Source organism: Corythoichthys intestinalis, chromosome 8 (genome assembly GCF_030265065.1).
Source record: "Corythoichthys intestinalis isolate RoL2023-P3 chromosome 8, ASM3026506v1, whole genome shotgun sequence".
Taxonomy (NCBI): domain Eukaryota; kingdom Metazoa; phylum Chordata; class Actinopteri; order Syngnathiformes; family Syngnathidae; genus Corythoichthys; species Corythoichthys intestinalis.
In genome coordinates this window covers 21802992-21829442 of record NC_080402.1, presented here as the reverse complement: position 1 = coordinate 21829442, position 26451 = coordinate 21802992, and the positions used below count along the sequence as shown (strand labels likewise).

Below are 26451 nucleotides of genomic sequence, written 5' to 3'. Positions count from 1 at the left end.
TTAGTATACGTTTGAAAATTCCAAAATTCCAAAGCAATGTCTATGAAAAAGTTGAAATTTTATATGCATTTCAGATGTTAAACTATTTTAATAAGAATATATCTGATTTTCCACACTTGCCAACGTTCCTTAAGACATTTATTGAGGTAAGAGGTGCGCACCTGCAGCCCCACCTATCAACGTGGCATTTGCAGTCAAAAACAGTTACACGACAACAGACAAAATGGATGAGTTGCTAGCTTTTAAACACTTGTAATGAAAACTGGTCACGTTAACTTCGAGATGTTGTTCACAAAGGTAAACATTCTCATGTTTCAGGGTGATATTGTAACAAACATTTACTACCCCCCCCCCCCCCCCCCCCCAAAAAAAAAAAAAAAAAAAAAACTAAACTAAAATGTCAGAAACCTAAACTCATGGAACAATAGAAAGCCTGGCTTTTTTCTCTCCATTAAAAAATCTTTCCCCTTTAAGCGTGCGTACAAAAATCACAATTGACATGGCAGTAAATTATCATGTAACTCCTGTTAACCATCAAAATTCCAGTAAACTAGTTAAAAGATATAGTATTTCTTGGTTTTGTCAGTTTCTAGATTAAGAAATGTTTAGAAAATAGCCCTTTGAAAAGGGTAAAATAGCAGAAATGTATTAAAATAAAGTCAGCATGCACACTCCAATTTAAACACACACAGGATTGAACAGGTAATTGACAAGATGTTCACAACAGCAAGTGATTCAATAACACTATAAAAGGTAATTCTTGTATTGGCATTTTACATGAACAAATGCTCCTGCATTATGAAATTACCGGGAAACACAGAACTTTCTTTGCCCTCTACCTTTTGTCACATGGTAGCAGCAACAACGAAGTCCATCAGATCAATTCCAAAAAAATGGTCACAATCAACAGTTTTGTGGTTCACCTCAATTTGAGAAAAGTAACAAAAGAAAAAAAAAGTGCATGAGATCTCTAAAAAGGCGCTTAATTTTAGATCATGGAATGTAAGGTTGTTTTTGTTTAAGACGTCTGGCACTGAACACCTCCGGTGCTGGCATAGTCATCTTCATCCATGTAGTAGTGCTGATGCCTGTGCCGTTTCCTGTTGCTGAGGTCACAGTCTTCAAGGTCAGCGTAGATGTAGAGGTCGTCGTCCATGCTCTCAGGTTGCTCCGCGCCCACTTTCACTGGAAGGTAACTCTCAAGCTCCTTCAACTTCTCATTTGGGAGGAAATTGGATTTGGGAAACACCACCTGGAGGAAAGGAGTTTTTTTTTTTTTTTTTTTTTTTTTTTACATGAGATTAGGTCAAACTTGATTGATATTGTACACACATGTCGCTCGCTTACCGAAAAGTGAATAATGAGTCTGCCTTTCTCAAATGGCCGACGGTGCATTGGCATCCCCTCATTCCATACGCACTTTGTCTCACCGGGTTTGATCAGTTCCCCTGTTAAGAATATATAGTCTTAGATGCATTACTTTATTTTTGTTAAGAAGAAGAAAAAAAAAACAGTCTGGTTCTGACCTGGATGGGAGGTGACAAGGAGAGTTCGGTTGTCAAGTGTCTGGACAGGCTTCTGGAAACCGCATAAAGCTTCCACCAGTTGTAACTCCATACACATGGTCAAATCCTCTCCTTTCCTGGAAGGACAATTACAAATGAGAATGGGAGTAAACCTGGGGATTACCGCCTCCCCAACTAAACACTGCACGTTCATTAGTCCGGACATGAAAATGGGTAAGGGGTTAAAAAGGTGAGAAGGGTGTGGATTTTCTCCCGATTAGTCAGCAGACTATTTTTACGATTAGTCAACTAACCTAATTTCCCCCCCTTTTTTCCCCTAATTTAGCAATGAAATTATCAATGACTCTTATTAATTCCCAAAAATATTTTGGAACACTTAACCCTTAAATACCTGCAACATGAAGCAATTATCAGAGAATCCCAAAATTTGGAAAAAGAAGGTCCGAATGAAACCTTTTTTTCAAATTTGTAAAAAGATAATTCAAAATTAATATGTGTAATAAGCACTCTGATAGCTATAACCCCTGCTAAATCCTGTTTTTTTTTCTGCAGATGCATGTGTTGACTTGTGTAATCAAGTCTCCGTATAAATGCACATGCTCTGTGATAGTCTCAGGGTTCTGTTTAAAGTGCAGAGGGCATTATGAAAACCAAGGAACACACCAGGCAGGTCCGAGATACCGTTGTGGAGAAGTTTAAAGCCGGATTTGGATACAAAAAGATTTCCCAAGCTTTAAACATCTCAAGGAGCACTGTGCAAGCCATCATATTGAAATGGAAGCAGCATCAGACCACTGCAAATCTACCAAGACCCGGCCGTCCTTCCAAACTTTCTTCTCAAACAAGGAGAAAACTGATCAGAGATGCAGCCAAGAGGCCCATGATCACTCTGGATGAAATGCAGAGATCTACAGCTGAGGTGGGAGAGTCTGTCCATAGGACAACAATCAGTCGTACACTGCACAAATCTGGCCTTTATGGAAGAGTGGCAAGAAGAAAGCCATTTCTCAAAGATATCCATAAAAAGTCTCGTTTAAAGTTTGCCACAAGCCACCTGGGAGACACACCAAACATGGGGAAGAAGGTGCTCTGGTCAGATGAAACCAAAATTGAACTTTTTGGCCACAATGCAAAACGATATGTTTGGCGTAAAAGCAACACAGCTCATCACCCTGAACACACCATCCCCACTGTCAAACGTGGTGGTGGCAGCATCATGGTTTGGGCTTGCTTTTCTTCAGCAGGGACAGGGAAGATGGTTAAAATTGACGGGAAGATGGATGCAGCCAAATACAGGAACATTCTGGAAGAAAACCTGTTGGTATCTGCACAAGACCTGAGACTGGGAGGGAGATTTATCTTCCAACAGGACAATGATCCAAAACATAAAGCCAAATCTACAATGGAATGGTTCAAAAATAAACGTATCCAGGGGTTAGAATGGCCAAGTCAAAGTCCAGACCTGAATCCAATCGAGAATCTGTGGAAAGAGCTGAAGACTGCTGTTCACAAACACTCTCCATCCAACCTCACTGAGCTCGAGCTGTTTTGCAAGGAAGAATGGGCAAGAATGTCAGTCTCTCGATGTGCAAAACTGATAGAAACATACCCCAAGCGACTTGCAGCTGTAATTGGAGCAAAAGGTGGCGCTACAAAGTATTAACGCAAGGAGGCCGAATATTATTGCACGCCCCACTTTTCAGTTTTTTATTTGTTAAAAAAGTTTAAATTATCCAATAAATTTTGTTCCACTTCACGATTGTGTCCCACTTGTTGTTGATTCTTGACAAAAAAATAAAATTTCATATCTTTATGTTCGAAGCCTGAAATGTGGCGAAAGGTTGCAAGATTCAAGGGGGCCGAATACTTTTGCAAGGCACTGTATATATATAAAACGTTGTAAGATTAGTCACCAATTTGTAAGGGCATACATTACTATTTGTAAGATTGCCAACGGCCTCAGGTTGACAGGAATGGGTTTTGGCACATTCTTTTTGAATCACCCTGTATCATATATCATGTGATAAACTACTACTCTTCATTCTGCATAAATAACGGGATGGTTAAAAGTGAAAATGCTACCTGGTGAAACGTGGATGCTCTTGCTGGTCCAGGACAATGATGATGTCACCTGGCTCAAGGCCTGGTTCTTGGTCTCCCTCCCCATGGAACACTATCTTCTGACCATCTCTCATTCCTGTACAATGACACATTTGGCTTCATTGGAGAACACCTCTCAATTCAGAGATACATCCAGTTTCATTCTGCATTCATTCTCACCCTTGTCAATATGGACCTCCAGAATCTTCTTCTGACGCAGGATCTTCCGACCCGCGCACGCTTTGCAGCGGTCCTTTTGGCTGATTCGCTGTCCTTGGCCATGACAGCCGTGGCACACTGTGGACACCTGCTGGACCATACCTGGGACCAGCTGGTGTACACGCACCTGAATGCCTGTACCGTGGCACGACATGCACATCTGGGCTGCCCCTTTACGACTGCCGCGACCTGGCGAGGGCATATTAAACAAACCGTTAAAAGTTTAATTTGTGTGGTACGCTGCCAACAGTTGTGGCAAAGATGATTTAATGTCAAATTGACGCAAAATAATTTGTGGGATTTTCACCCACTGAATAAATTCACTTGAATGATTAGCTTTTACTCATGTTCATTTTGTTCCTTTTTATTTAGAGGGAAAAAAAGATGGATTTATTATAAGCTAAAGAACAGATCTTGCCATTAATTGTGAAGGGTGCTGTAGATATTTTCCTGCCTTGTTTACTGTAAAAATCTATGAATAAGCATATTGTAAACATTGTTTTTTCATTTAAATATCTACCATTACATCAAAAATTAAAGATGTGACGGAAAATTCTCTCATTAATAACACGATGTCATAAAGCTTTGTTAGGTATGGCATGTCAGCAAAGGACCAAAGAGGTAATCTTAGTTATCTAAGTCATCAGACACGAGCGACAGAAGTCTAGTCGAATTATTAAACCTAGAATGAAGAAGCCCAGACGTGCCACTGGTATGTTATAACAATCATTTATCAATAATTTTTTTCCCCCAATGTAGGCACAGTTTGATGAAAATAATCTTTGTTGTTTGCTTCATACTGGACAATGTTTGTGTGTGATTCGAGGTCAGATATAACCCTTTAACTCAATGTATGCCATTGACGATGAAAGGCGTTGTCTGTCTACTAGTGACAAGCTAATTTAATTTTAGTTTTTGAGAGTAACATGATTGGACATCCATCATGGTCAATGGCACTGAAAGAGCTCTCCCTTCTTCCTCTACGCATGTGACGTCAGCGCGTTGAGCTGCATTAAAAGTTGTCCGGGCAAAACGTCATGCTCAGAGCTGGCAATATCAAACGATTCCTTGAGGCGGAGAAAATGCCTTGATCAATTTTTAAAATCGAGTTACCCGAATTATTCGAGTAATCGTTTCAGCTCTAGTACGTAATAAAGACTCTTGACAGTTTTGACTATTTAAAGTACGTATGACACCAAAAAGCATGTTTATTTCATATTTCACGCAGTATTTTATGCTCCTGAATGAAAGGAACCGCTTGGATGTGTGTGGAAGCGATCGTTTTATTTCTTCAATTTTTTTAATCCCGCGCCATGAAAAGGAATAACTTCCTGTTTTAAAGAGGAATGCGAATGTGACGTCACCCGGGTCAGCATCTTACAATACAGTTGAGCTGTCCCGACTAGTCGACGTTGTCGACGTCATTGATGACGTAAATGCGTCGACGGGCAATGACGGGTTAAAAAAAATTACATGCGGATAAAGTTTAGAATGGCGGGCGCTCGCGATGCAAGCGGTTGTTACTGGCACCCCCAAGGGGGCTGCTGTTATTTCAATGTGACCGGCATTGTCAGATTGAGCAAATAGGAAGAAAGTGGGCGAGCGAGAAAGGGAGTGAGATCGGTGAGTTGGAAAAGTTCGCGGGTAGCGCGGAGTTGAGTGGCTGCATCCCCCACCGACGTCACAAAATCACGTGATCGCTGTATTGTTCCGCCCCCTTGTCCGTCATTTTGTGTCTGTATTATCAATGGTCTCAATTGATCGAGCAATTTATAATGCATTTCATGGAAGACCCGGTGCTTTCGGATGCCGTAAACTCACTGGATGCGTTGCATAAAAGGCGTTATGTGGAAAAGCTTCAGTTTATCCATTCGCCAGATCCATATTTGATGCCTAAATCGATGTTTTTCGACCCGCTGTCTTCGCCTGACATCTGCTAGCTACCCTGATATTTACAACTATCTTGTCCACACAAAATCAGCCTATTCTCACGAAAGTTTGAAAAACTTTAAGAGCTTGGAGGCTTATAAATACTTCGTTGCTGGTTGGGTGAAACAGGTCCTCGTACACGAAAATTCGGCAGGAATCTATCTTGTGCTTGGAAAGGTGAGTTACGAAATTTTCAATTCAAAATCTTTTGTTCTTGCCAACATCCACTGTCAAGTCTAATGTATTTCATGTCATTTGTCAATGGAGCTAGGGCTTTTAATGTTTATATGGTTTAGCGATAGCACTCTCACTACATACATACGTGTATGTTGTCGGCGATTAGCCTAGCAATGATCTTAATTGTGGTTGTCAGCCCAAAATCCTCTAAATATATATTAAATGCATCTTACCAGATATAAAATGACTACTACATAATCTGTGGTAATCGTTTGGAGCCCAGTTGTCTCGTCGAATTGCAGCAGCCCATCTCGCTCTCTCCTCTCCGGGTCTCTCGGAATCCGGTAGAACTTCAAGTCTCTCCGTCTATCTTCTCTGTTATTGCAACCGACCGCCACACACGCCTTCACCATTTTGATTATTAATGTTAACGAGCAGAAAAACACGCCGTAAATAGGAGGAATGTACGTAGCCGTAACAGGTAAACACGATGTGTTGACGGACAATTGGGCGGCACCAGTCAGGAGGGCTGAGTTGTGACGTCACGTGGGTAGGGTCTATAAAGAGCCATCCGACACCTCTCGGTGTTTTTATGCACGCCGCCGCCTTCCTGAGGAGGAAATCGAACGAACCAACGACAACGAGCCAAATGAATCGGTGGTTCACTCCTCACTACGGCAAGGAGTTGAAAACACCGCCAATTACCAAAAAGGGCAGAATTGGTAACACGTGAAAGCGGCATAAAGCCAAAAAAGCGGACCAGAATAGCCAGAGCCTGGAATTATTTCAAGGAAAATATGGAGGGTGACACCGTGTGTACTCTTTGCTAAACTGAGCTCGCATACCACGGTAGCACGTCGGCTATGAACCAACACTTGAAGCGCCGTCACCCAAGTGTAATTTTAAGAAACAACAAGCTAGCGGATTGTAAATCCATACAACTTTCTAACGATTTTTTAATGGAAGTTGCCTTTATGTGCGTCGTATCAACGTGCATTTTTATTTAATAAAATAATTAATATATATGTATATAAAATTGTATAATATTTTTTTAAATTATTATTAAATTTATTAGGATCATGGAAGCTCCCACTTGGGGAAAATATATACATTACATATGTATTATGCAGTAAAGCATTTACGCCATATTCATGTTGACCATGTGGCAGCTACACGCTCCTCAAACGTCGGCCGGTTTGTCCTGCGGTCATTGTCCAGCTGCTTCCCCACAAACGAGCCCTCTGCCCGCAGCAGGGGAACGACGTGCTCCAACTTGCCAGCAGCCAGGCAGGTTGCCGATCGGCGAAGACAGTCGAAAAACCCACCGCCGTGTGACATGATCCGGGCTAGTTTTGTGTGATTTTTCACTTCGAAAAGCGAAAATAAGACTTAGAGACATCACTCGGTTCATTAAGTGTCAAACCGATCCCAGAAAGGGCCTAGTGGGTGCTGGATTTTGTTCCAACCGATAACGCGCAGAGTTTAACCAATGAACTTCCTGCTGAAACAAGCAGCACCTGACAAAGTTTAACTGATTACACATGTAAAAGATCTAATTGATGAAAAGGTGTCCTCTTCTTAGGTTGGAAAGCAAGCCTGCACCAACTAGGCCCTTTCTGGAATCGGTTTGGCACCTGTGGGTTAGCATGTTGGCTAGCTGTCACGCCTCTTGGTTTGTTTACATTCTCCGGAGCCGGGGTGGGGAAATGACAAAAGCCGGATTAACTATGGTGGCATAAAATATCGTTCGAGAGGTGCGACAGTAAAGGTGAAGTCCACAGATTTGACCATTATGGAGTAATTTTGCCATGTTGTACTGAATAAATGCATTTTTAATATTTCATATTCCATTCAGCACAAGACTGTTATTTGTCATGACCATACCATTTATTTAGCAGTTGGTGAAAAATAATTGAGTATGACGCTAGAGCCCTATAATGGTAGGCGTGGCTAAACAGCAGATTAAAAGACTTAATTTCTCGTCATCTGCACTTTGCCAAATTGTTGTATATAGTCGAATCGTCTCAAAATATGATTCTAATTCACATAATAATGCTATTTAAGACTTTTTTTTTTTTATCCTGTCGTATGCACTTTAAAGCTACATAACAATGCACAATAAACGAGTTATGTGTTAATCCAACTCCATAGAATGGTTGATCATTGTGGGGTTCTTGTCGTTTTTGTGCCTTAGGAAAAGATTTTACTTGTGGTGCGATCGATCGATAGTTCGCAATAGGATAAATGGATGGCGGTCCTTTCCTAAATTAACAATGAACTAGTTGTGTGTGTTAAGACATACCTTCACATCTCTCACACACCATATTCTTCTGGACTGAGAGTTTCCTTGTGACTCCATTATAAAGATCTTCCAGTGTTACTGAAATCTGATGAACTATGTTTTTGCCTGCAGTGGGAAGACCAAATTAGTAGTTATATTTAAAACGATCACAACACATTTGGATAAAAATACTAATACAACTGTGATTCAGAATTTGAAGATTTCTATATTCTGTATCTCCACCTTTTCTTTCTCTGTGCATCCGACTCCCGCCTCCAAAAAACAAGTCAAAGATGTCAATCGGTGATGCAAAGCTTCCTCCTCCACTGCCACCACCTGGTCCACCTTCCTTTATGGCCTTTTCTCCTCCACGGTCATAAATCTCCCTTTTCTTGGCATCTGACAAGACCTCGTATGCTTGTGAGATTTGTTTGAACTACAAATGATTGAAAATACTCTTTAGATATGATGACATGCCTGATGGGGTCAATCTGCCATGACACAAATTTGTATTTTGTTCAAATTGTTTACTTACCTTCTCGCCTTCTGTCGGATTTTTGTCCGGATGATATTTTAAAGCAAGTTTGCGGTAAGCCCTTTTTAGTTCATCGGGAGTTGCATTTGGTTTTACACCCAACGTGTCATAGAAACCCGTTTCCTTCACCATGTTTACCTTGAGATGATAACCTTGGCAAATCAGAGATAACAAGACAATTATGTACAAGTCGTTTTACGACATAATACACTTTCAGCCTCAAATAGATCAATAGATACTTACTTTTAAAATGAAAAGAGTCAAAGGAGTGGCCAAATCCTAATTTGACATTTATTTTAACGTTAAATCAAACGCTGTAGAGAAACACGTGTCACAAAACTGTCCCCGTGAATTGATCGCAATGATCGGCTATGTGCCGTCTTTAGTGTTTGTCAAAATCTAAAACGAAAATGACACCTTAGGAAAAACGAAACACATTCAACTAAAACGAATGACAAGTCTTAAATGCTGCCATTTGCCATACTTGGGGGAAAATGAATATTCGCAAATAAACTCAATCGAAAACAAGAAAATTGACTTGTCAACTAATATTTAAAAGTGGCGAACTTGTAACAACGTAGCATAGTCAAACTATTCCCAAGGTTTCGTTTCTCGGGGCCTGCCTACGTTAGCCTGGTAGCTAAGGCTAATATGCTAACCAGGATACGAGAGATACGATGGCAATACTTTTAAAATGAACCAATTAGCGGAATTAATACGCCAACATTTACGAAGCGTGCACTCATGTAACCAACAACACGTTCCAACCTAAGGGGAAGCAACACGTTGACGCCGCCAAAAAGTCAAGCGAAGACTTCAAATTCCAGAATTTTCTCTGCCATGGGGCAAGAACTGCAATGACGTCATTATCAAGCGACCTCACCGGTCAACAAAGCAAGCGTGGGCTTGTTTGCTAACCGGACTAATTTATAATTTAGTTCAAATATAATGATAAAATGTCAATTTGTAGGTTTATCAGTCAGGAAGAAACGCACAAACCTATTCTGCTTCCTCACCTTCAATCAGTTATCTTGGGTCGTGGGCCCGAAACTACCATTAAAGACAAAAAATGCTCCAGGGAACAAGGTAAATACTATAGTTTCACTTGAGCTAACGTTATCCTACATATTAGATGATTACGGTTTATTGTAAATAACCCAATCCAAGATTTAGTTTTGAATCCCCAAATGCTGTAATCCGATTTGCATAAATGAAAAATATTCGACTCTTGTAACCTAGTACTTTACTTAACATCAAACTTGAACTAGGCTAGTATAAATGTAATATATTCAAATTATTAATTGCAAACTTTACCCAATCCCCTCTCACCTAGTTGAGTTAAAAGCAGACTGCAGCAAAGGTTTTGTCATTGTTAAACAGGTAAGAGAAAGACAAACAACTCATTGCAAATTGAATACAAACTCTTTGCTGGGTCTGAATACTGAATTTCTTTATTCTTTATTTCAAAGCTGGGTGCAAACCCCACCTCCATCGACTCTGAGATGGTGGGTCAGGGGAAGGAAGTCCTGATGAAACCTGGCCAGTTGCTGCACTTTGTCAATGCTATGTACCCATACACTGTGAAGTTCACAGAGAATCCTAGTAGTTGTAAGAGACCTCATGATACTTCTTCAAATGAAAAAGAAGGCTGTCCAGATGTTCCCAGTGTAAAAACAGCCAAAAAAACAGAACAATCGCCTCGTCCTGTCAAAACACAAGTGTCGAAGGTGATCAATGTGAGACCTAGAATTGTAAATGTTATGTTGATCTGTTAACTTTTTTCTTTTAACCTATTATATATTTGAAATAATTCTTAAATTTAATAAAAATGGATAGAAGCATCGTTGATATTTATTAATGACTGCTTACAATCTTATGTAGTGGCCAGTACCGTACATGTATTGGGTTTATGACCACTCCAGTGAGGCACATTTTTGTTTTGACATCAGATCTGGAGTTTCTTCTTCTCAGTTCACTTTGAAAATGTGTTGTGTTGTACACTGCATACATCAGATATTTATAAAATACACAGTATTTATTTTATTTTTTTTTAATTTAAGCCTTACTGATAGTTGAGCTGATAGTATGTGTTGTTGTAATGTTTATTGTACAGTGATCTTTACTGTGAAAATCTAATATGTAATTATATATTTAGGATTTTTTTTTCTGGTCTGGGAAAACGTAGGCCTTATGATGATGCACCTAGCAATTAATGGGCAAAATATGTTTATTCAAGGAATTGTGTTAGGATAGTGCAGAAAACCAAAATAAATAATATGTTGCAGGAAAATGTTGGACATTGGAGCCAAGGGTTGAAAACTTCGATGCACGACCCTAATATGCAGGTGCTTAAAATATAATGACTAAATAAAACAGAGTTTGTATTATTAATTTACATACTCTCAATTCTTCTAGGTGTATAAGGATGATAAAGTAGTCGTAATCAAGGACAAATACCCCAAGGCACGTTACCATTGGCTGGTCCTCCCTTGGGAATCTATTCCTAGCCTGAAGGCGCTACGGGATGAGCACTGCAGCCTGGTTAAACACATGCACCAAGTGGCTGACCAGATGGTTAAACAGTGCCCGCATGCGAAATCCCTGAACTTTCGCAGCGGCTACCATGCCATCCCCAGTATGAGGTAATTCAAGATTTAATTGTTTTTTTTTCTCATAGGTAGGGTAGTGGGTACCCACAATAATATCTTTCTTATAGAAAGACTAGCATAACCATTGTATTGTTAGAATCTTGGCAGACACACACATATAACACACATGCAAATTTGTGATTTTCTTATATTTGCAGTCATGTGCACCTACACGTGATCAGCCAAGACTTTGATTCTCCTTGCTTAAAGAACAAAAAGCACTGGAACTCATTCACAACAGACTATTTCATCCAGTCTCAAGGTACTGTTGCTTGTAAATATTTTTAATCCTATTATACACAATTGGTTTTGGCTCAGCGCTGTGTTAGCATACCCGAATTGCCACTTGCAGGGATTCTTACGGTGCAAAATTGTTAAGAAAACAATTTTTGTGATAATTCTGAAAATATTGTCAACTGCACTGGTGATTTAATGTTCAAATAATCCTTGGAAGAATTTCACGCATGCTTCTCAGTGCAGGAATGATTTTACCTGCTTAATTTTGCCTTTGTCCCTTTTAAATTAGCAAAAGAGGTTACTTTTTCTTTTTTGTGTTTTCTCTGCAGATGTCATCCATATGCTTGAAACTGATGGAAAGGTAACAGTTAAAGAAGGCACCAGTGAAATGTTGAAGCTACCTCTGCGTTGCCACATTTGTCAAAAGGAACTTCCCACTATACCAGCTTTGAAGCAACATCTCAAGTCCCATTTATCAGCTGAGAGTACTACCTCAGATGCAACATAGTCACACTTCACATGTTTATAGATTCAATATGAGACTCCTGGGATTGACAACCAGTCTAGTGTCTACCATGCCTCTTGATCAGTCAGCTGGGATATGCTGCAGCTAACTTTTATTATTATAACTATTGAGACATTTAAGTTGACCTGGACATAATGTATATTCAAGGATCCGACCAGGGCCGGAGTGGGACTCATTTTCGGCCCTGGAATTTCATGCCTCAGACCGGCCCACTCATTTAAAATAATGTCATTATGCATACACGTGTTGAGTTCAGTGTTCTCTAAAGCCGTGTACTGTAATTCTGTGTATTCCAATTCAGTGCAGGTAATGGTTGTTTAACAAGGTGGCTTTATTTTAACAAGTGCAACAAAACATATTTTGAACAAATTTAAAAATGGATTTAAAAAAAACCATATTAAATGATACATTTGAAAAATAAATTAGGGCTGTCAAACGATTAAAATTTTTAATCGAGTTAATTACAGCTTAAAAATTAATCGTAATTAATCGCAATTCAAACCATCTATAAAATATGCCGCATTTTTCTGTAAATTATTGTTGGAATGGAAAGATAAGACACAAGATGGATATATACATTCAACATACGGTACATAAGGACTGTATTTATTATAAAAATAAATCAACAAGATGGCATTAACATTCATAACATTCTGTTAAAGCGATCCATGGATAGAAAGACTTGTAGTTCTTAAAAGATAAATGTTAGTACAAGTTATAGACATTTTATATTAAAACCCCTCTTAATGTTTTCATTTTAATAAAATTTGTAAAATTTTCAATAAAAAAATAAACTAGTAGCCCGCCATTGTTGATGTCAATAATTACTTACACAATGCTCATGGGTGCTGAAGCCTATGAAATCAGTCGCACCCAAGCGCCAGCAGAGGGTGGCAAAACTCCATAAAACACAACAAGTGGGCATGTCATTGTACTGTCATTTAAATCTGTCTGAGCAGGGCATGTGCGTTAATTGCGTCAAATATTTTAACGTGATTAACTTAAAAAATTAATTACCGCCCGTTAACGTGATAATTTTGACAGCCTTAAAATAAATTACAAAATAAGACCTTTTCTGCAACATCAAATATTAACAAAATGAGTGCTTACAGATAAAACAAACATAGCAACATAACAATATGAAAAATAAGGAATACGTATTGCACATTGTAACAACTTCTAATGATACTATTATCCATTTTCTATTTCCACTTTAAAAACGCCACGTAATTGATTATATTAATTCTAATTTTCACTCGCTGAACGACATGGCAATCCTACCTTCCAGCTCTACACCTGTGCTGTGTTCATTTTGGCTAATGCTTGCTCCTATACATATCTCTTGTGAGGTGCTACAAGAAGCCAAAGTTTCCACAATTACATATTGTCGTATCACACGGTGCAAGTTGCATTTTATTCGCCATCTGGCCTTACCATTTTCGTTGTAATCCTCTGTAGTTTGAGGCAGCAAGGTCGTTGCATGAAAAAAATTGGCTATTTTCGCGCATTTTGCCGATTCTTTCACAAGTGCTTTTCTCTTTTTAATTCTTATTTTTCAGCGCCACCCTTGCTCTTTTTATCCATCCGAGCACCGAGATAGCAGCTAATTTGGCTCAATACAGGCTACAATTAGGGGGCGGAGCTGCACGCTGTATTTTTCGTCTGCACACGTGAGGTTGAGACTGGAAAAAAAAAAAACTATATATATATATATATATATTTTTTTTTTTAAGACGGCCCACAGGGACAGCGGTAACAGAATGTAAGTTATACTCAGTGACACTGTCATAAATAAATACCAGGCAAAAAATTATAACACTGTAATTTTTTTTTTTTTTTAACAAAACCCGGACCGGCCCATCTGGCCGGCCGGCCCTTCGGGAATCGTCCAGAAGCTCCCGATTAGTCACTCCGGGCCTGGATCCGACATAGTATATGTACATCATCTTTCTGCTTTTTCATTTAAAAAATTTTTTTTTTTTTGTAAACCTTTCGTTTAGATTAAAAGAAGCGTGTATCTTCCTACTTGGTCACTGAATATGTTTCCCTATTCAATTGGACTTATGTGTTTTGATGAGTAGGCAATGTTTTTTTTTTTTTTTTTTTTAATGTTTATACAGTTGTCTGAACATTTAATGTACTTTCTTAAGTAACGCATTAAACCTCTTGGGGACAGTGGTCACTACAGTGGACAGCTATTCAAAAGTTGACATTTAAAGACCTTCTTCAACTCTTTATAGGGCAAGTGACAATTTTTGGTCATTTAAAACATTGTATTTTTAAATTTTTATGAATTATAAATAAATTAAAGTTTAATCCAATATTCATGAAAACTAAAATTAATTTAACTTAATAAAAACACACATACTGGATATATGGCCCCAAGTAACATTAAAGTTGATTTGTCTTTTTGTTATTGCATGCAATTGATGGCGCTAGACGTCCAAATGATAAAAACAAGGCGGTCGGAATATAACGGGTAGACCTAATAAAGTGGCCATGTGAGTGTACACCGCGGACATTTATTTGTGTAACAGTAATAGCTGTTATAACTATGTTACAGTGCGGCTAATCAAACGGTTAAAGCAAGTTATGACGGAAAAAAAAGCTTTGGCCCGTACGGGGATCGAACCCGCGACCTTGGCGTTATTAGCACCACGCTCTAACCAACTGAGCTAACCGGCCACGTCATCATTAGTTGGTCATAAATTTTTAAACATTCGTATGACCAGGTCAAGAGAATAAAAAAATCTCACTCATCAGATGCAAAGAAGCTAAAACGCTTTCAATAATACATTTTCAAATGCTATGGGTAGATATAATCAGAAACGGGTAAAAAGGCTACGCCATTTCGGCATGTGAAGGGTCTTCTCCTGGGTCTTCCGCAATAACAAGATGACGTTGCAGTTGAAGTGCCAGGTGGGATGGAGTTTAAAATTTTTCTTATAATTTTTTTTTTTTACCCCCCAGAAGCAATTTGTTTAAAGTAAACGTTTGGTTGTCATGATCATCTAATACTACTTTTACGTCCATCAAGAAATAATGCACTAAACAAATGATTCAATTCAAATGCGGATATTTTTCTTAAAATTGGTTGATCAAAATACATTCATCCTTATTAATTAATTTAAACAATAATGCGTTAATTTCATTCAAGAGTATAAATAAAAACTCAATATTAATAACATAATGCAATATTGAATATGAAAAAGAATGAATATTGCATAAATATTCTTTTATACAACAAAATTAGGTATTCCCGCTGTTCTGAAATTTTCACGTGAAGATATTGAGAAACAATTGTAATTTTCAGTGATTTGGGGTCAGTTTTCACTTGAAAAACAGTAATTATCTTTGCTATTGTAACAAAACAAAAAGAATCATTTTTTTGTTGTCGCTGTCTTGAAAATTCCACTTGAAAATATTGAGGAACCATAACGTTTGTCCCTTTTTAATAGCCATGTGCAATCAGTTTTCAGTTCAATTTCATTTGAAAATATTGAGAAGCAAAAAAGTGATGTAGAAGCAAAAAAGTGATGTATTTTTTTTAGCCATTTAAGATCAGATTCCACTTGGAACCCAAGAGAATACACGTGACTGTTACACTGTTACCCCCCCCCCCCCCAAAAATACAGAAAATAGCTGTAACGTTTTTGTTTGTGAACTGATTGTAAACATTTGGTGTCACTGTAGTACCCTTTCCAAATCCTATCTAGTAAAAAAAAACAGTATGTTTAAACATTTAATATTAAACATATTGATATACCCGCCTCATACCTAACACAACATACTGGTTAACATCAAAGTGTAACTGGGAAACAGCACGACACATTTTTTTCCTTGAAAGAATAGACAAAAAAATTAAAAATTAAAGATTTATTTTTATAAAACACATCAAATGCAGTTAACTACATGGATACACTGCAGTCAGGTAAATATAAGTACAAAATATTTTCAGTAAACACAGTAACATGATGCCACGATCAACATTCAGAAGTAGAAATAGAAATAGCTTATGGTCCATTTAATACCTTCAAACAGCTTTTCTACAGTCTTAAAGGTATTGCGGGGAACTTTTTATGTGAGGTCATCTCCGCAAGCGTAACTCCATCTCATCTTCATCTAGCACCATGAGATGATCCACCGTGTAGTGGGCGTCATCGCCTATGTCCTGAAAGAAATATTCTTCGCTCTCGCAGCTTTCATTCGCATCATTACATGCGACGCCTTTGCTTTGGTGAATCTCATTGCTTTCATGACTGTTGCTGGCCTTGCTGGTTTCACTGTTTTCATGACTGGATGAGTCACTGTTCTTGGTGGATTCGGTAGTAGTCTCATTTGATTCACTGCTTTCATCACTAGGGGAGTCACTATCTTTAGTGGTTCCATTGTTTTCCTCACTGGTGTTGTCGATGGATTGGCTGCTTTCATGACTTGAGGTATCACTGGACTCACTGCTTTCAAGACTGGTTGAGTCACCGTCCTTGCTGGCTCCACTGGTAGTCTCATTTGATTCACTGCTTTCATGCCTGGTGATGTCACTGGCCTTGGTGAGTCCACTGTTTTTAGGAATGCTGATATCACTGGATCCACTGCTTTCATGGCTGCTGGTGTCACTAGATTCACTGCTGTCGTTACTGGTTATACCACCTGTCATGTTGGTTTGAGCGATTTCTTCACTACTCTCACTGCTGTCAATCACATCACTTACCAGTGAGCTCTTAATTGAATAGCTTACTTCACTGACCTTAGCTGTCTCATGGGTTTCACCATTACTGACCTCAACAGACTCTGTGCTCTCATCACTGGCACTCTGACTGCTCTTGTCTGCCTCTTTATTTTCATGACTTTTGCTGTCATGAGTGTCAATTGTTTCACTGCTTTCACTGCTGGTTTTGTCACCACCTACGTTGGTCAGACCGGCTTCCGCACCATTGCTTCCACTTTTGTAAATAACTTTATTAACCAATGGTGCTCTGATGGTATAACTTTGGTCATCGGTTTGACTTGATCCATGGCTGTCACTACTGATGTTCTCGTTGGATTCGCTGCTTTCGCTGGACTTGATTATTTCGCTGATCTCAGGATTCACACTTCCATTGCTGCTGATGTCACTCGTCTGAGTTGTTTCTTCACTGGCGCTCTCACTGTTGTCAATCAAATCATTTACCAGCGAACTCTTGATGGCAAAACTTACTTCAGTGACCTTATCAGTCAAATGGGTTTCAGTATTGGGGTTGTTACTGTCCTGACTGGACTCGGTGCTTTCATTACTGGCACTCTCGCTGCTGTTGTCTGCCTCGTTGCTTTCTTGACTTGAACTGTCACCAGCTCCTTTTGTTTCACTGCTTTCACTACTTGTGCTGTTGCTAGCCATACTGGTCTCACTGCTTTCACTGCTGGTTCCGTCGATACCCTCGTTGGTCTGACCAGGTTGCCCATTGATGCTCCCACTTTTGTAAATGACGTAATTCACCAGTGGGCTCGTGATGGTAGAACTTTTATCATCGGTTTGACTTGAGCCATTGCTGTCACTATTGGTGCTTTCATTGGACTCGCTGCTATCACTGGCCTTACCAATATCACTGATGTCACTTGCCATGCTTGTTTTGGTGTTGTCGCTAGTAATGTCAATGTTCAGGCTGGTCTGAATGGTTTCTTCACTGGAGCTCTCAGTGCTCTCAATTACATCGCCTATTATTGAGCTCTTGATATCATATCTAACTTCACTGACCCTAGCAGTCTGATGGGTTTCAATACTGGGGGTGCTGCTGGGCTGTACAGACTCGGCGCTCTCATTGCTGTCACTCTCGCTGTTGTTGTCAGCCTCATTGCTTTCCTCACTTTGACTGTCATGAGTGTCACTTGTTTCACTACTTGTGCTGTCACTGGCCTTACTAGACTCTGTGCTCTGACTGCTGGTTCCGTCATTTCCATTGATGGTCTGATCAGGTTCTCCGTTGTTCTCACTTTTGTAAATAACTTCTTTTACCATTTGGCTCTTGATAGTATAACTTTGATTATCGGTTTGATTTGGCTCATTAGTGCCACTTCCAGAGGTCTCGTTTGACTCGTTGCTGTCATTTTTGTTGGCCTCAGTGATGTCACTGCTCTCAGTGCTTTCACTACTTGAGCTGTCAACGTTTTGATTGGTTTCGTCGCTGATGCTGTCACTTTTGTCAGTTGCATGATTCTCCCCTTGGCCCTTGATGGCATGGCTTATGTCACTTAACTCATTGCTCTCACTGCTGGTGCTCACGTCTTTGACAGCAGTGTCAGTTGTGTTTCCGTTGTCCCCTTCTTCACTTGTGGTTTCACTGACATCGGCTGTGTGCGGCTCTGACTGACTTGCGACCTGGTTGTCAGCACTCGCAGAAGCTGGATCCCAACCCTGAGGCAGAGAGAAAAACAAAATTGTCTTACTTGATAGGTTCTATTTGATTTTAGTTTGCCACCATGTGGCTTGCATTTCTCCTTTTTGGTGTGTAGATGGCAGTATAGATCTAGATGCAGCCATTTTTTTTTAAGGGACTGGGTTTTAAAATGGACCTTATCCAAGTAGACTGGTTGGTACCCAAATATAGACTGCACATTTAGCCTGCTATTTACACTCACACAGAACGTACAGACAATTTAGTCTTCACTAAATTCTAACAATAGAATACAAACTGTAACAATGGAATGTGAAAGTAAGCTGTATAGTACTCAAAGAATAGGGAGCGCATACACATGTAACCTAGATAGGAAAATTAACCTGAAAAATATTAGGTTATAACATTCTATTTAGTCAACACCTATGCTGCTTGCATGATAAACTAGCCACATAAGTAAACATTAGACATCAAAAGTTGTAAACCACTGATGACAGATGACCAAGTGTATTCTAACTTTACCCAGAAACCACAGTTTTCCTAAGATAATATTTTAACGTCTCCCTATTTACGTTGCTGAATTGAATGTGTTTTACACAAGGGTCCTTTGGATGTACAAAAGTGAAAACCATTTTGAATTATGGTCAGACATAAGTCTGGAAATGCAATAAGATAAAAAAAGACACAATGTAGAATAATTGCTATTCAATTAAAGTGCTAAAAAAAGAACAAAAACAACCATGGACTATATGACAAACATCTTAAGTTCAGCAAAGTGAAGGGATTTTTCGGCGCAATTGGCCAAAAGAAAATATTTCAAAATTCTGCCTTCATTCCATCTTTTCATACACACATTGAAAACAACAGACAACAGACAATTTAGACTCTATCATTAACGTACAATGCACATTTTGGGAGGAAACCGGAGTGGCAAAACCAATGCAGGCAAGGGGAGAACATGCAAATGGCACACAGGAAGGCTGGAGCCTGGTTTCAGTCTAACCCTCTGAACAGTGTGCCTCACATTAAGTTATAGATAGAATACTATAAATCACCTTTTGGTACTGTTGGATGTGATGTTGATAGGATTGTGGATCATAGGAATCTCCATTGTAAGCCTGAGAGAAATGAACACAAAAACATTCAAAATGAAGCTCTTTAACCTCATCTTTGTTGATAACTCTTAAAAAAAACAAAATATTAATTATGATTATGACTAAATTACCTGCTGGTAGTATTGGTATAAGTACTGCTGATAAGACTGTTGATCATATGAGCCTTCAGTTTGCGGCTGAAAGAGATTAACAGAAAGAAACATTTAATGATATACTTTAACATCAACATCAACATGATTACCCTGTTGCATTCTTTCAAAGTTCATTACTGTCAGCAACAGTAAAAACACTCAACGTGCCGACTTAAATACCTGTGGGAGGTGCTGGTAGGGGGAATGTTGATGGGATTGTGGATCATTTGAACCTCCAGATTGAGACTGTAAGAAATTAACACAGAGACATTTAATGATACCCTCAAGCATCTAGTTTATTTGTCGAAGGTTCATTACTGTGAGCTATTGAAAAACTCTTACTTGATGTTGATTTTCTTCAGAGCTCTGTAACAAAAAAAAAAAAAAAAAAAAAAGAAGGAAATGTCAAAAAAGTGCCTTAAACAGCAGAAAATCACAACTGAAACATAGAGACAGTAATGACCTGCTGATCATGGTAGGGGTGATGTTGATAGGACTGTGTATCATGCGAACCTGCATTCTGAGACGGGGGAAAAGTAAGCAAGAAAAGAGAAAAAAGACCTTTAATGATGATCTTTAACATTTACGTAATTAGTGCTTTGTTCTTGTCAGGTTAATTGCTCTTGTATATAGAAGAAGACAATTTTACAATTTTTAAAGCTTTTAATTTAGCTTTTTTCTAGTTCAAGAAACCAACTATGCTTCTCTATTTCATCTTATGATCATGAGTAGGGTTGGGCATCGTTTGAAATTTAACGATTCTGGTTCCGATTCCGAGTCCACGTTTGGATTCCGGTTCCAAATGATTCTCGATTCCGATTCTTTAAAGAGGCAGGGTCAAAAAAAAAAACAAAAAAACAAAAAACAAAAAAAAGGCAGGGTAAATAAAAATTAAATGGTTTATATTAAAGTCTTAACTTCTCTATGATTTTTAAAATTATATGGACTTCTCACAGGGCTAATTTTAACTTGTATATAAACATAAGTTTAAACTTTGAACTTGAGCAATTTTTTCCCGCTCGGCGGTCAGGGCATCGAAACATGGAATCAAAATTTAAAAATTGGAACGATTCCGGGAGCATCGGAGTGTTAGAATCGGTTCCCATCGATACTCGATGCTTGATGCCCAACCCTAATCATGAGTTACTTAAAAAAGCTAAAGTTGACATGACAACTATTATAAACAAATTGTTTGGGAAAAATTGTAATAATGTGGCTTCAAAGTGTCCAACATTCGCATTCCCAGTCATAATTATACTTGTCACTTTAAAACAAATCAATGATTTTCATAGGTTATAAATCACTTAAAACAAAATGGTGTTTTTCACATTTGTCATATTGTAGATTATGCTAACTTTCAAATGACACTCATTAAAGGAAATCTGATAGGCAAAAAAGTTGAATTATTTGACATGTGGAGTCAAGGTGGGTGCACTAGTATTGCTTCCCAGAATTTCAATTACAGTTCCCCCCTACTCATCATCAAGAAGAGACATGGCAGAAAATCATATCTAAATTGAGTCAATTACCTGTTGGTGGTATGCAGAATGTTGATAGAGTTGTGCAACATAAGAACCTCCATTCTGGGCCTATAAGAAATAAACAGGGGGAGAAAGAAACAGACATTTAAAGACACTCATTACTCCTGGGCGTTCTTTGAAGATTGGATGCAATTATGGGCAGATGTGGTTGCAAGAATGCAGAGTGCAGACAATATAATCTCTACACCATCAATCTAGTGAGATGTTGGATTTCTAAAGTTAAATGCATTAAAAAAGAGGAAAAGGTTGGGGAGAAAAACCACTCACTGATTCACTTGATTCACTGGATTCTGCGACTCCATTAATTGAAATCTAAAAGGAAAAAAAGAAAAATTCAATTTGACATTTATTTCAACTGATCACAGGTACTCAAGCTATTAAATTGACAACATTCTATTCAACAAATTATATCTAATACAAGTTCAAGATTTAAAAAAAAAAATTGTTATTTTTATTTTTCCAAAATATTTACTTACAGGTTTGGAAAATACAGCCCCAATAAGGCAAAGCGTGAGTACGATGACCCTCATTCTGTAATGCAAATGTATAATTCTCATTACTATAAAGTTGAATCAAACTTGCAATTTACAGTGACAAAAACAATATACAAAAAAAAATAAAGATAACATTAATATGATTATTAGAGCTAACTAAAACAATGCAATTTACATCAAATTTTCAAAAAGACATTCAACATCTAGTTACACATTGTTAAAAGACTGAATTAATTCAAAATTAAGAACAATGCATTCAACCAACCAAAATACAGAAAATATAGCTAAAAATATTACCTGGATCGAAGCAATCAAAACTTTCTGTATCGATCAGATGCCAAAGTGATAAGCTGTCAGAGCTTCAACTTGTATGTGACAGCTAGGACGAGAAGCCAGCGCCTATTCTGAGCTGCAAGCTGGTGGTAGGGACATACTGTAGGAAACCCCGACAGCTACTGTATATATGCAAACCAAATTATGTTTTCGTTACATCACTTCCTTCCGGATGTCTCCTCTGTGGACACGCCAAGGTATATTTGTGCTCGAAACACATTTTGGCGGGATGGTGATGATTACACACATAAACCACAAAAAGACGCACCACAAACATGCGCACACACATGCACACAACACACATATACACATACTTTTTCTTTGAAACTAAATCCAAATGCCAATAAACCAAGCGTTGTAAAGTATGATAGAACATTAAGTTAGAGAAAACATTTTTTCAACCAGACGTCAACCAAAACAACATATATTAAAATACATATGGTATAAAATGGATTATTACTTAAATCCAGACTCTGCCCCCTCACTTGTCATTTATGAAATACAGATGAGCAAACTATACCGTAGGGTTAACGTTCCTTCGGTGTTTGTGCCCTTCGCCCACCCAGAGCGGAAACGTGGCACAGACTAAGTTATGGTTGTTTCCTGTGAATTTATGTTTTCACCACTTTTACCAAAAACCGCTGTCTTTCTATGATGATGAAGTTCAGTGGACAGTACAATTTCTTTATACTTAGTTTCATAACATTTTAATGTTCTTAGTCAATGTGCCGTCTTAATACTCATTCTTCACTATCAAGGTAGAATTCCTTATGTTCATTACTTCACTGGTTTATGTATTAACAGCCACATACATTCACATAAATGGTTTGAGGATCACAAGGCCGAACAAATCAAGGTTGTCCAATTAGCTGTTGATCACATTCTTTGATGTGAAGCCTGTGACCTACTCCAGAATTGTTGTCCCTGACCAAACCGGCAAATAGACAATTAGGACAACCTGTGATGTTTGCTCTGACAGTTGTGGCAGGACAACGTGTGGCTGCTTCACCATGACAACACACCTGATTGAAACACGTAGCATCTGGCCGTTGCTTGGTATGAAGAACATCAACATTGCTATCTCCCTACTTAGCCAGGCTGGCTCTTTTTTCCTCACTTACATCATAGCTGTGATTGCCCATCCAGAAAAGCACGGCAGGGAAGGCTGGAAATGTGTGTTGGATTACCGATGGATTACCGTAATTTTTGGACTATAAACCGTAGAGCTGGGAATCTTTGGGCACCTAATGATTTGATTACGATTCAGAGGCTCCGATTCGATTATAAGACGATTATTGATGCACCCCCCTCCTTTAAAAAAAAAAAAAAAAAAGTTTTATGTTTTGTACATTAGTTCCAAAATTGTTCAAAAATCCTCCCAGGCTAAGCCAAACTACTATTTCAGTATCAAGTTAACATATAACAGTAAACAAATATACAAAAATAACAGTAAATAAAAAACTCCAGTCCCCATTCTGTATCAGCAGCTTTAAACAACATTCAATTAATTTAATGTTGTGAATCAACTGTTACAGTTGTTAAAATTAGTCCCGTTATTCCATAATTTCCCTTCTACTTTTGTCAAAGTTTTAAAACTATTTCATCATTTAAAGATAGATTCAAGACAAGATTCTGCCGATTTAGGAGTATTTTAGATAAAAAGTTAATTAAGTACACTACAACAGAGCCTTCTAGAGAGGTCTACTGCTTTAAGATAGCGGCTGTTTACTTTCGCCGGAAAGTCTGTCATTTCGCATCCCTGCTCAATGTTTTAACACCGACGTCGTCTGTCATTTTGCATCTAGTTCTACATATATATGATATCTACTGTAGCCGTATGTTTGTAGCAACTAGCAACTGGGCGTTGTTTGTAGCGGCTGTCGTCAGGTATGATTGTTTTTTTTTATCTAATGGCATGAGTTGAACATGATATTTACTCTCGGTCCGTTCCTCATTGCGTCCCAAAGACCGCACTGACTGTGTTTTACTTCTGCTTTACCTGGTATAATTCAATAATCGGAATTTGGACATTTGTGAATCGTTCTCAAATCTTCCACGGCCGAATCGCGAATAATCTAAGAATCGGAAATTTTGCACGGCTCTAATAAACCGGTACTTTTTTCCCTCATTTTGAATCCTGAGTTTTATAGTCCAGTGCGGCTTATTTGTTGATTTATTGGGTTAATAGGTAACACTTTATTTGACAGCGGCGTCATAAGACTGCCAAAAGTCCGCCATAATTATGACATGACACTACCATGGGCATTAATGAATGCATATGACAGATGTCATTAACACATTTGCTCCCAAAAATGTATAAATACGTTATATTTCTAATTGTTTCAGTGGACCAAAAACGTATTTATACATTTTACATTTTTTTTTCACAAGAGACATCTCTAGGTTCTGATGCAACTTTGCTCCAAAGCACAATGCTCGAAATCCATTTAAAAGCAATAAAACTGGCCACTGGAGGGCAGTAGCGCATTTGGTAAGAACTCATATCGGACCATGAAAGGAAATGAATGAAGAGAAATAGTCAGGAAACGGAAGTTGGAAGAAGTAAGAAGCGTGAGAAAAATGTGGAGAACGATGTAAAACACAAGGCACATGCCCCACACAAGTTCCCTAGGTGAATTCTGTTATGAGGTAGTGGTCACTAAAAAAGAAAGATTAAAAAAAAATCTATCTTGATGAGAAAGGCGGTGATGAAGGAAAAATTTACCCCCTCTGCCGATACAGCCGCGGCCACAACAGCGTCATCGCTCAGTTAGTTTAGTTATATGTAGGGATGGGAATTGATAGGATTTTTACGATTCCGATTCCATTATCGATATTGCTTAACAATTCGATTCTTTATCGAGTCTCTTATCGATTCTAATTTGGGGAAAAAGAACAAACGTTTTGATTGGCATCGAGTTTGTTTAATCAGAAGTCACAACCTTACAAACTCACAACGAGATCAAAAGAGGCCCAAAGCCTCAATGTTAACTGTGGCAATAAGTGGCAAATACACAAGAATGTGTAACATTTTACTGAAACATTTATCTAATAGAAATAAAAAATATTGGTATATATTGGCAGATAGGTCGTTGTTCTCCCTTTAGCAATATGTGTTAAAGCAGGGGTCCCCAAACTTTTTCCTGTGAGGGTTTTCCCTTCTCTGATGAGGGGCCGGGGTCAGTTTGTAACAGAAAAAGTGTGACGATTGCAGAAGTGCATAAATGTAAAACATTATTGTTTTTCAGAAAGCCACAATCAAATAACCCTTTCTGGATTCTTCACGGAATGAAAGTAAATAAAATAAAAATAATAATATAACATAATAATAATAATTAATAATAAAAACACTATTAATTAAATAGATAATAACCAAATAACCCTCTCTGAATTCTTCAAGGAAAAGGCCAGGAAATAAATAACACGATTGAGGAAAAAAAAAAAAAATTCAAAATGGCCGGACCAAATGTGGAGGCGGGCCGTATTTGGGCCGCGGGCCGCAGTTTGAAATGTATACTTTTACAAAAAGCTCAATTTCTCTGTTTTTTCATCAGAAATGGGAAAATTACTCAAACTAAGCTATTTTCTAATGCTGATTTCTAAAGAATGGAAAAAGATATGAATTAACTTTTTATTTCCTGCTGAAAGAAGAGAGTCTAATCTTTCTTTTGGTGGGTTTCATGTTTATATAGCAATAGATCAGAATTTTCTGTGGGCCTTGCAAAATCAGTCAAAATCAAGTCAAACGGACGGGAGCGAGGGGGTTGCTCCGGTGAAAATGGCTGGGAGTGAATGAGTTAAGTGTCATTTGGCAAGTTATGTCACTAACTCCATTTATCTCCAGCTCAAATCTTTTAAATCCATTCAAAAGTGAGATTATTTGCCAGATGACACAAAATGATTTTTGTCATAAACCATAGACTTCATAATGGTATTGACAGGTTGGATCGGTCATGCGTTGCGCCTCGCATTCAAGTAGGGGGCCGCCCACATCAAGAAGAGCTATTCACAAACACACGCACACAGCGATCTAATGCCGGATTTTTGTTGAAAAAGTTCGAAAGCTGTACCGCATGCTAACAGGAAGGATTGTCTCAGGAGTGATTTGTACGAGCATTCAAGGTAATTATATTTTTCGTACAATGCATGCATTTTGAAATGTTGTTAAAAAAAAAATCAATGGGAAAAATAAGCTGCTACCGTATTGGTATAATAGTTCGCAATATTTACGTAAAATAAATGCTCACTGCATGTTTTTTTTTTTTTTAAATTTGCTTTTAACCTAGAA

At 38.3% G+C, this 26451-nt stretch overlaps 3 protein-coding genes and 1 non-coding gene across 6 annotated transcripts; 1 reads left to right on the top strand and 3 right to left on the bottom strand.

The window, feature by feature from the left end:
* Nucleotides 1-370: 370 nt before the first annotated feature.
* dnaja1 (DnaJ heat shock protein family (Hsp40) member A1) lies at nt 371-9627 on the bottom strand. Its single transcript, XM_057843278.1, has 9 exons — nt 9011-9627; nt 8768-8919; nt 8476-8668; nt 8254-8358; nt 3807-4034; nt 3609-3723; nt 1527-1642; nt 1348-1448; nt 371-1252 (listed from the first exon to the last, which is right to left on the bottom strand). The coding sequence occupies exons 2-9, from the start codon at nt 8897-8899 to the stop codon at nt 1019-1021; spliced, it is 1224 nt and encodes a 407-aa protein (XP_057699261.1). The 5' UTR covers nt 8900-8919; nt 9011-9627; the 3' UTR covers nt 371-1018.
* aptx (aprataxin) lies at nt 4472-24484 on the top strand. Of its 3 annotated transcripts, none has more exons than XM_057843281.1 (7): nt 4472-4557; nt 10101-10147; nt 10237-10503; nt 11053-11112; nt 11183-11409; nt 11574-11677; nt 11982-24484. In XM_057843281.1, exons 1-7 carry the CDS (start codon nt 4533-4535, stop codon nt 12158-12160), a joined length of 909 nt encoding a protein of 302 aa, XP_057699264.1. In that variant the 5' UTR covers nt 4472-4532; the 3' UTR covers nt 12161-24484. The 3 variants fall into 3 exon arrangements, with proteins under 3 accessions (XP_057699264.1, XP_057699262.1, XP_057699263.1); XM_057843279.1 differs by lacking the exon at nt 4472-4557 and adding an exon at nt 4564-9853; XM_057843280.1 differs by lacking the exon at nt 4472-4557 and adding an exon at nt 4564-9853 and having other exon boundaries at nt 10237-10494; nt 11982-24483.
* On the bottom strand, nt 14790-14863 carry trnai-aau (transfer RNA isoleucine (anticodon AAU)). The gene has a single exon. It is a non-coding gene; the product is annotated as a tRNA-Ile (tRNA).
* scpp1 (secretory calcium-binding phosphoprotein 1) lies at nt 16108-21866 on the bottom strand. The gene is made up of 10 exons (XM_057843425.1): nt 21813-21866; nt 21604-21648; nt 21325-21384; nt 20259-20315; nt 20138-20161; nt 19976-20041; nt 19775-19840; nt 19605-19667; nt 18230-18569; nt 16108-18082 (listed from the first exon to the last, which is right to left on the bottom strand). The coding sequence occupies exons 1-10, from the start codon at nt 21864-21866 to the stop codon at nt 16266-16268; spliced, it is 2592 nt and encodes an 863-aa protein (XP_057699408.1). The 3' UTR covers nt 16108-16265.
* Nucleotides 24485-26451: the final 1967 nt, after the last annotated feature.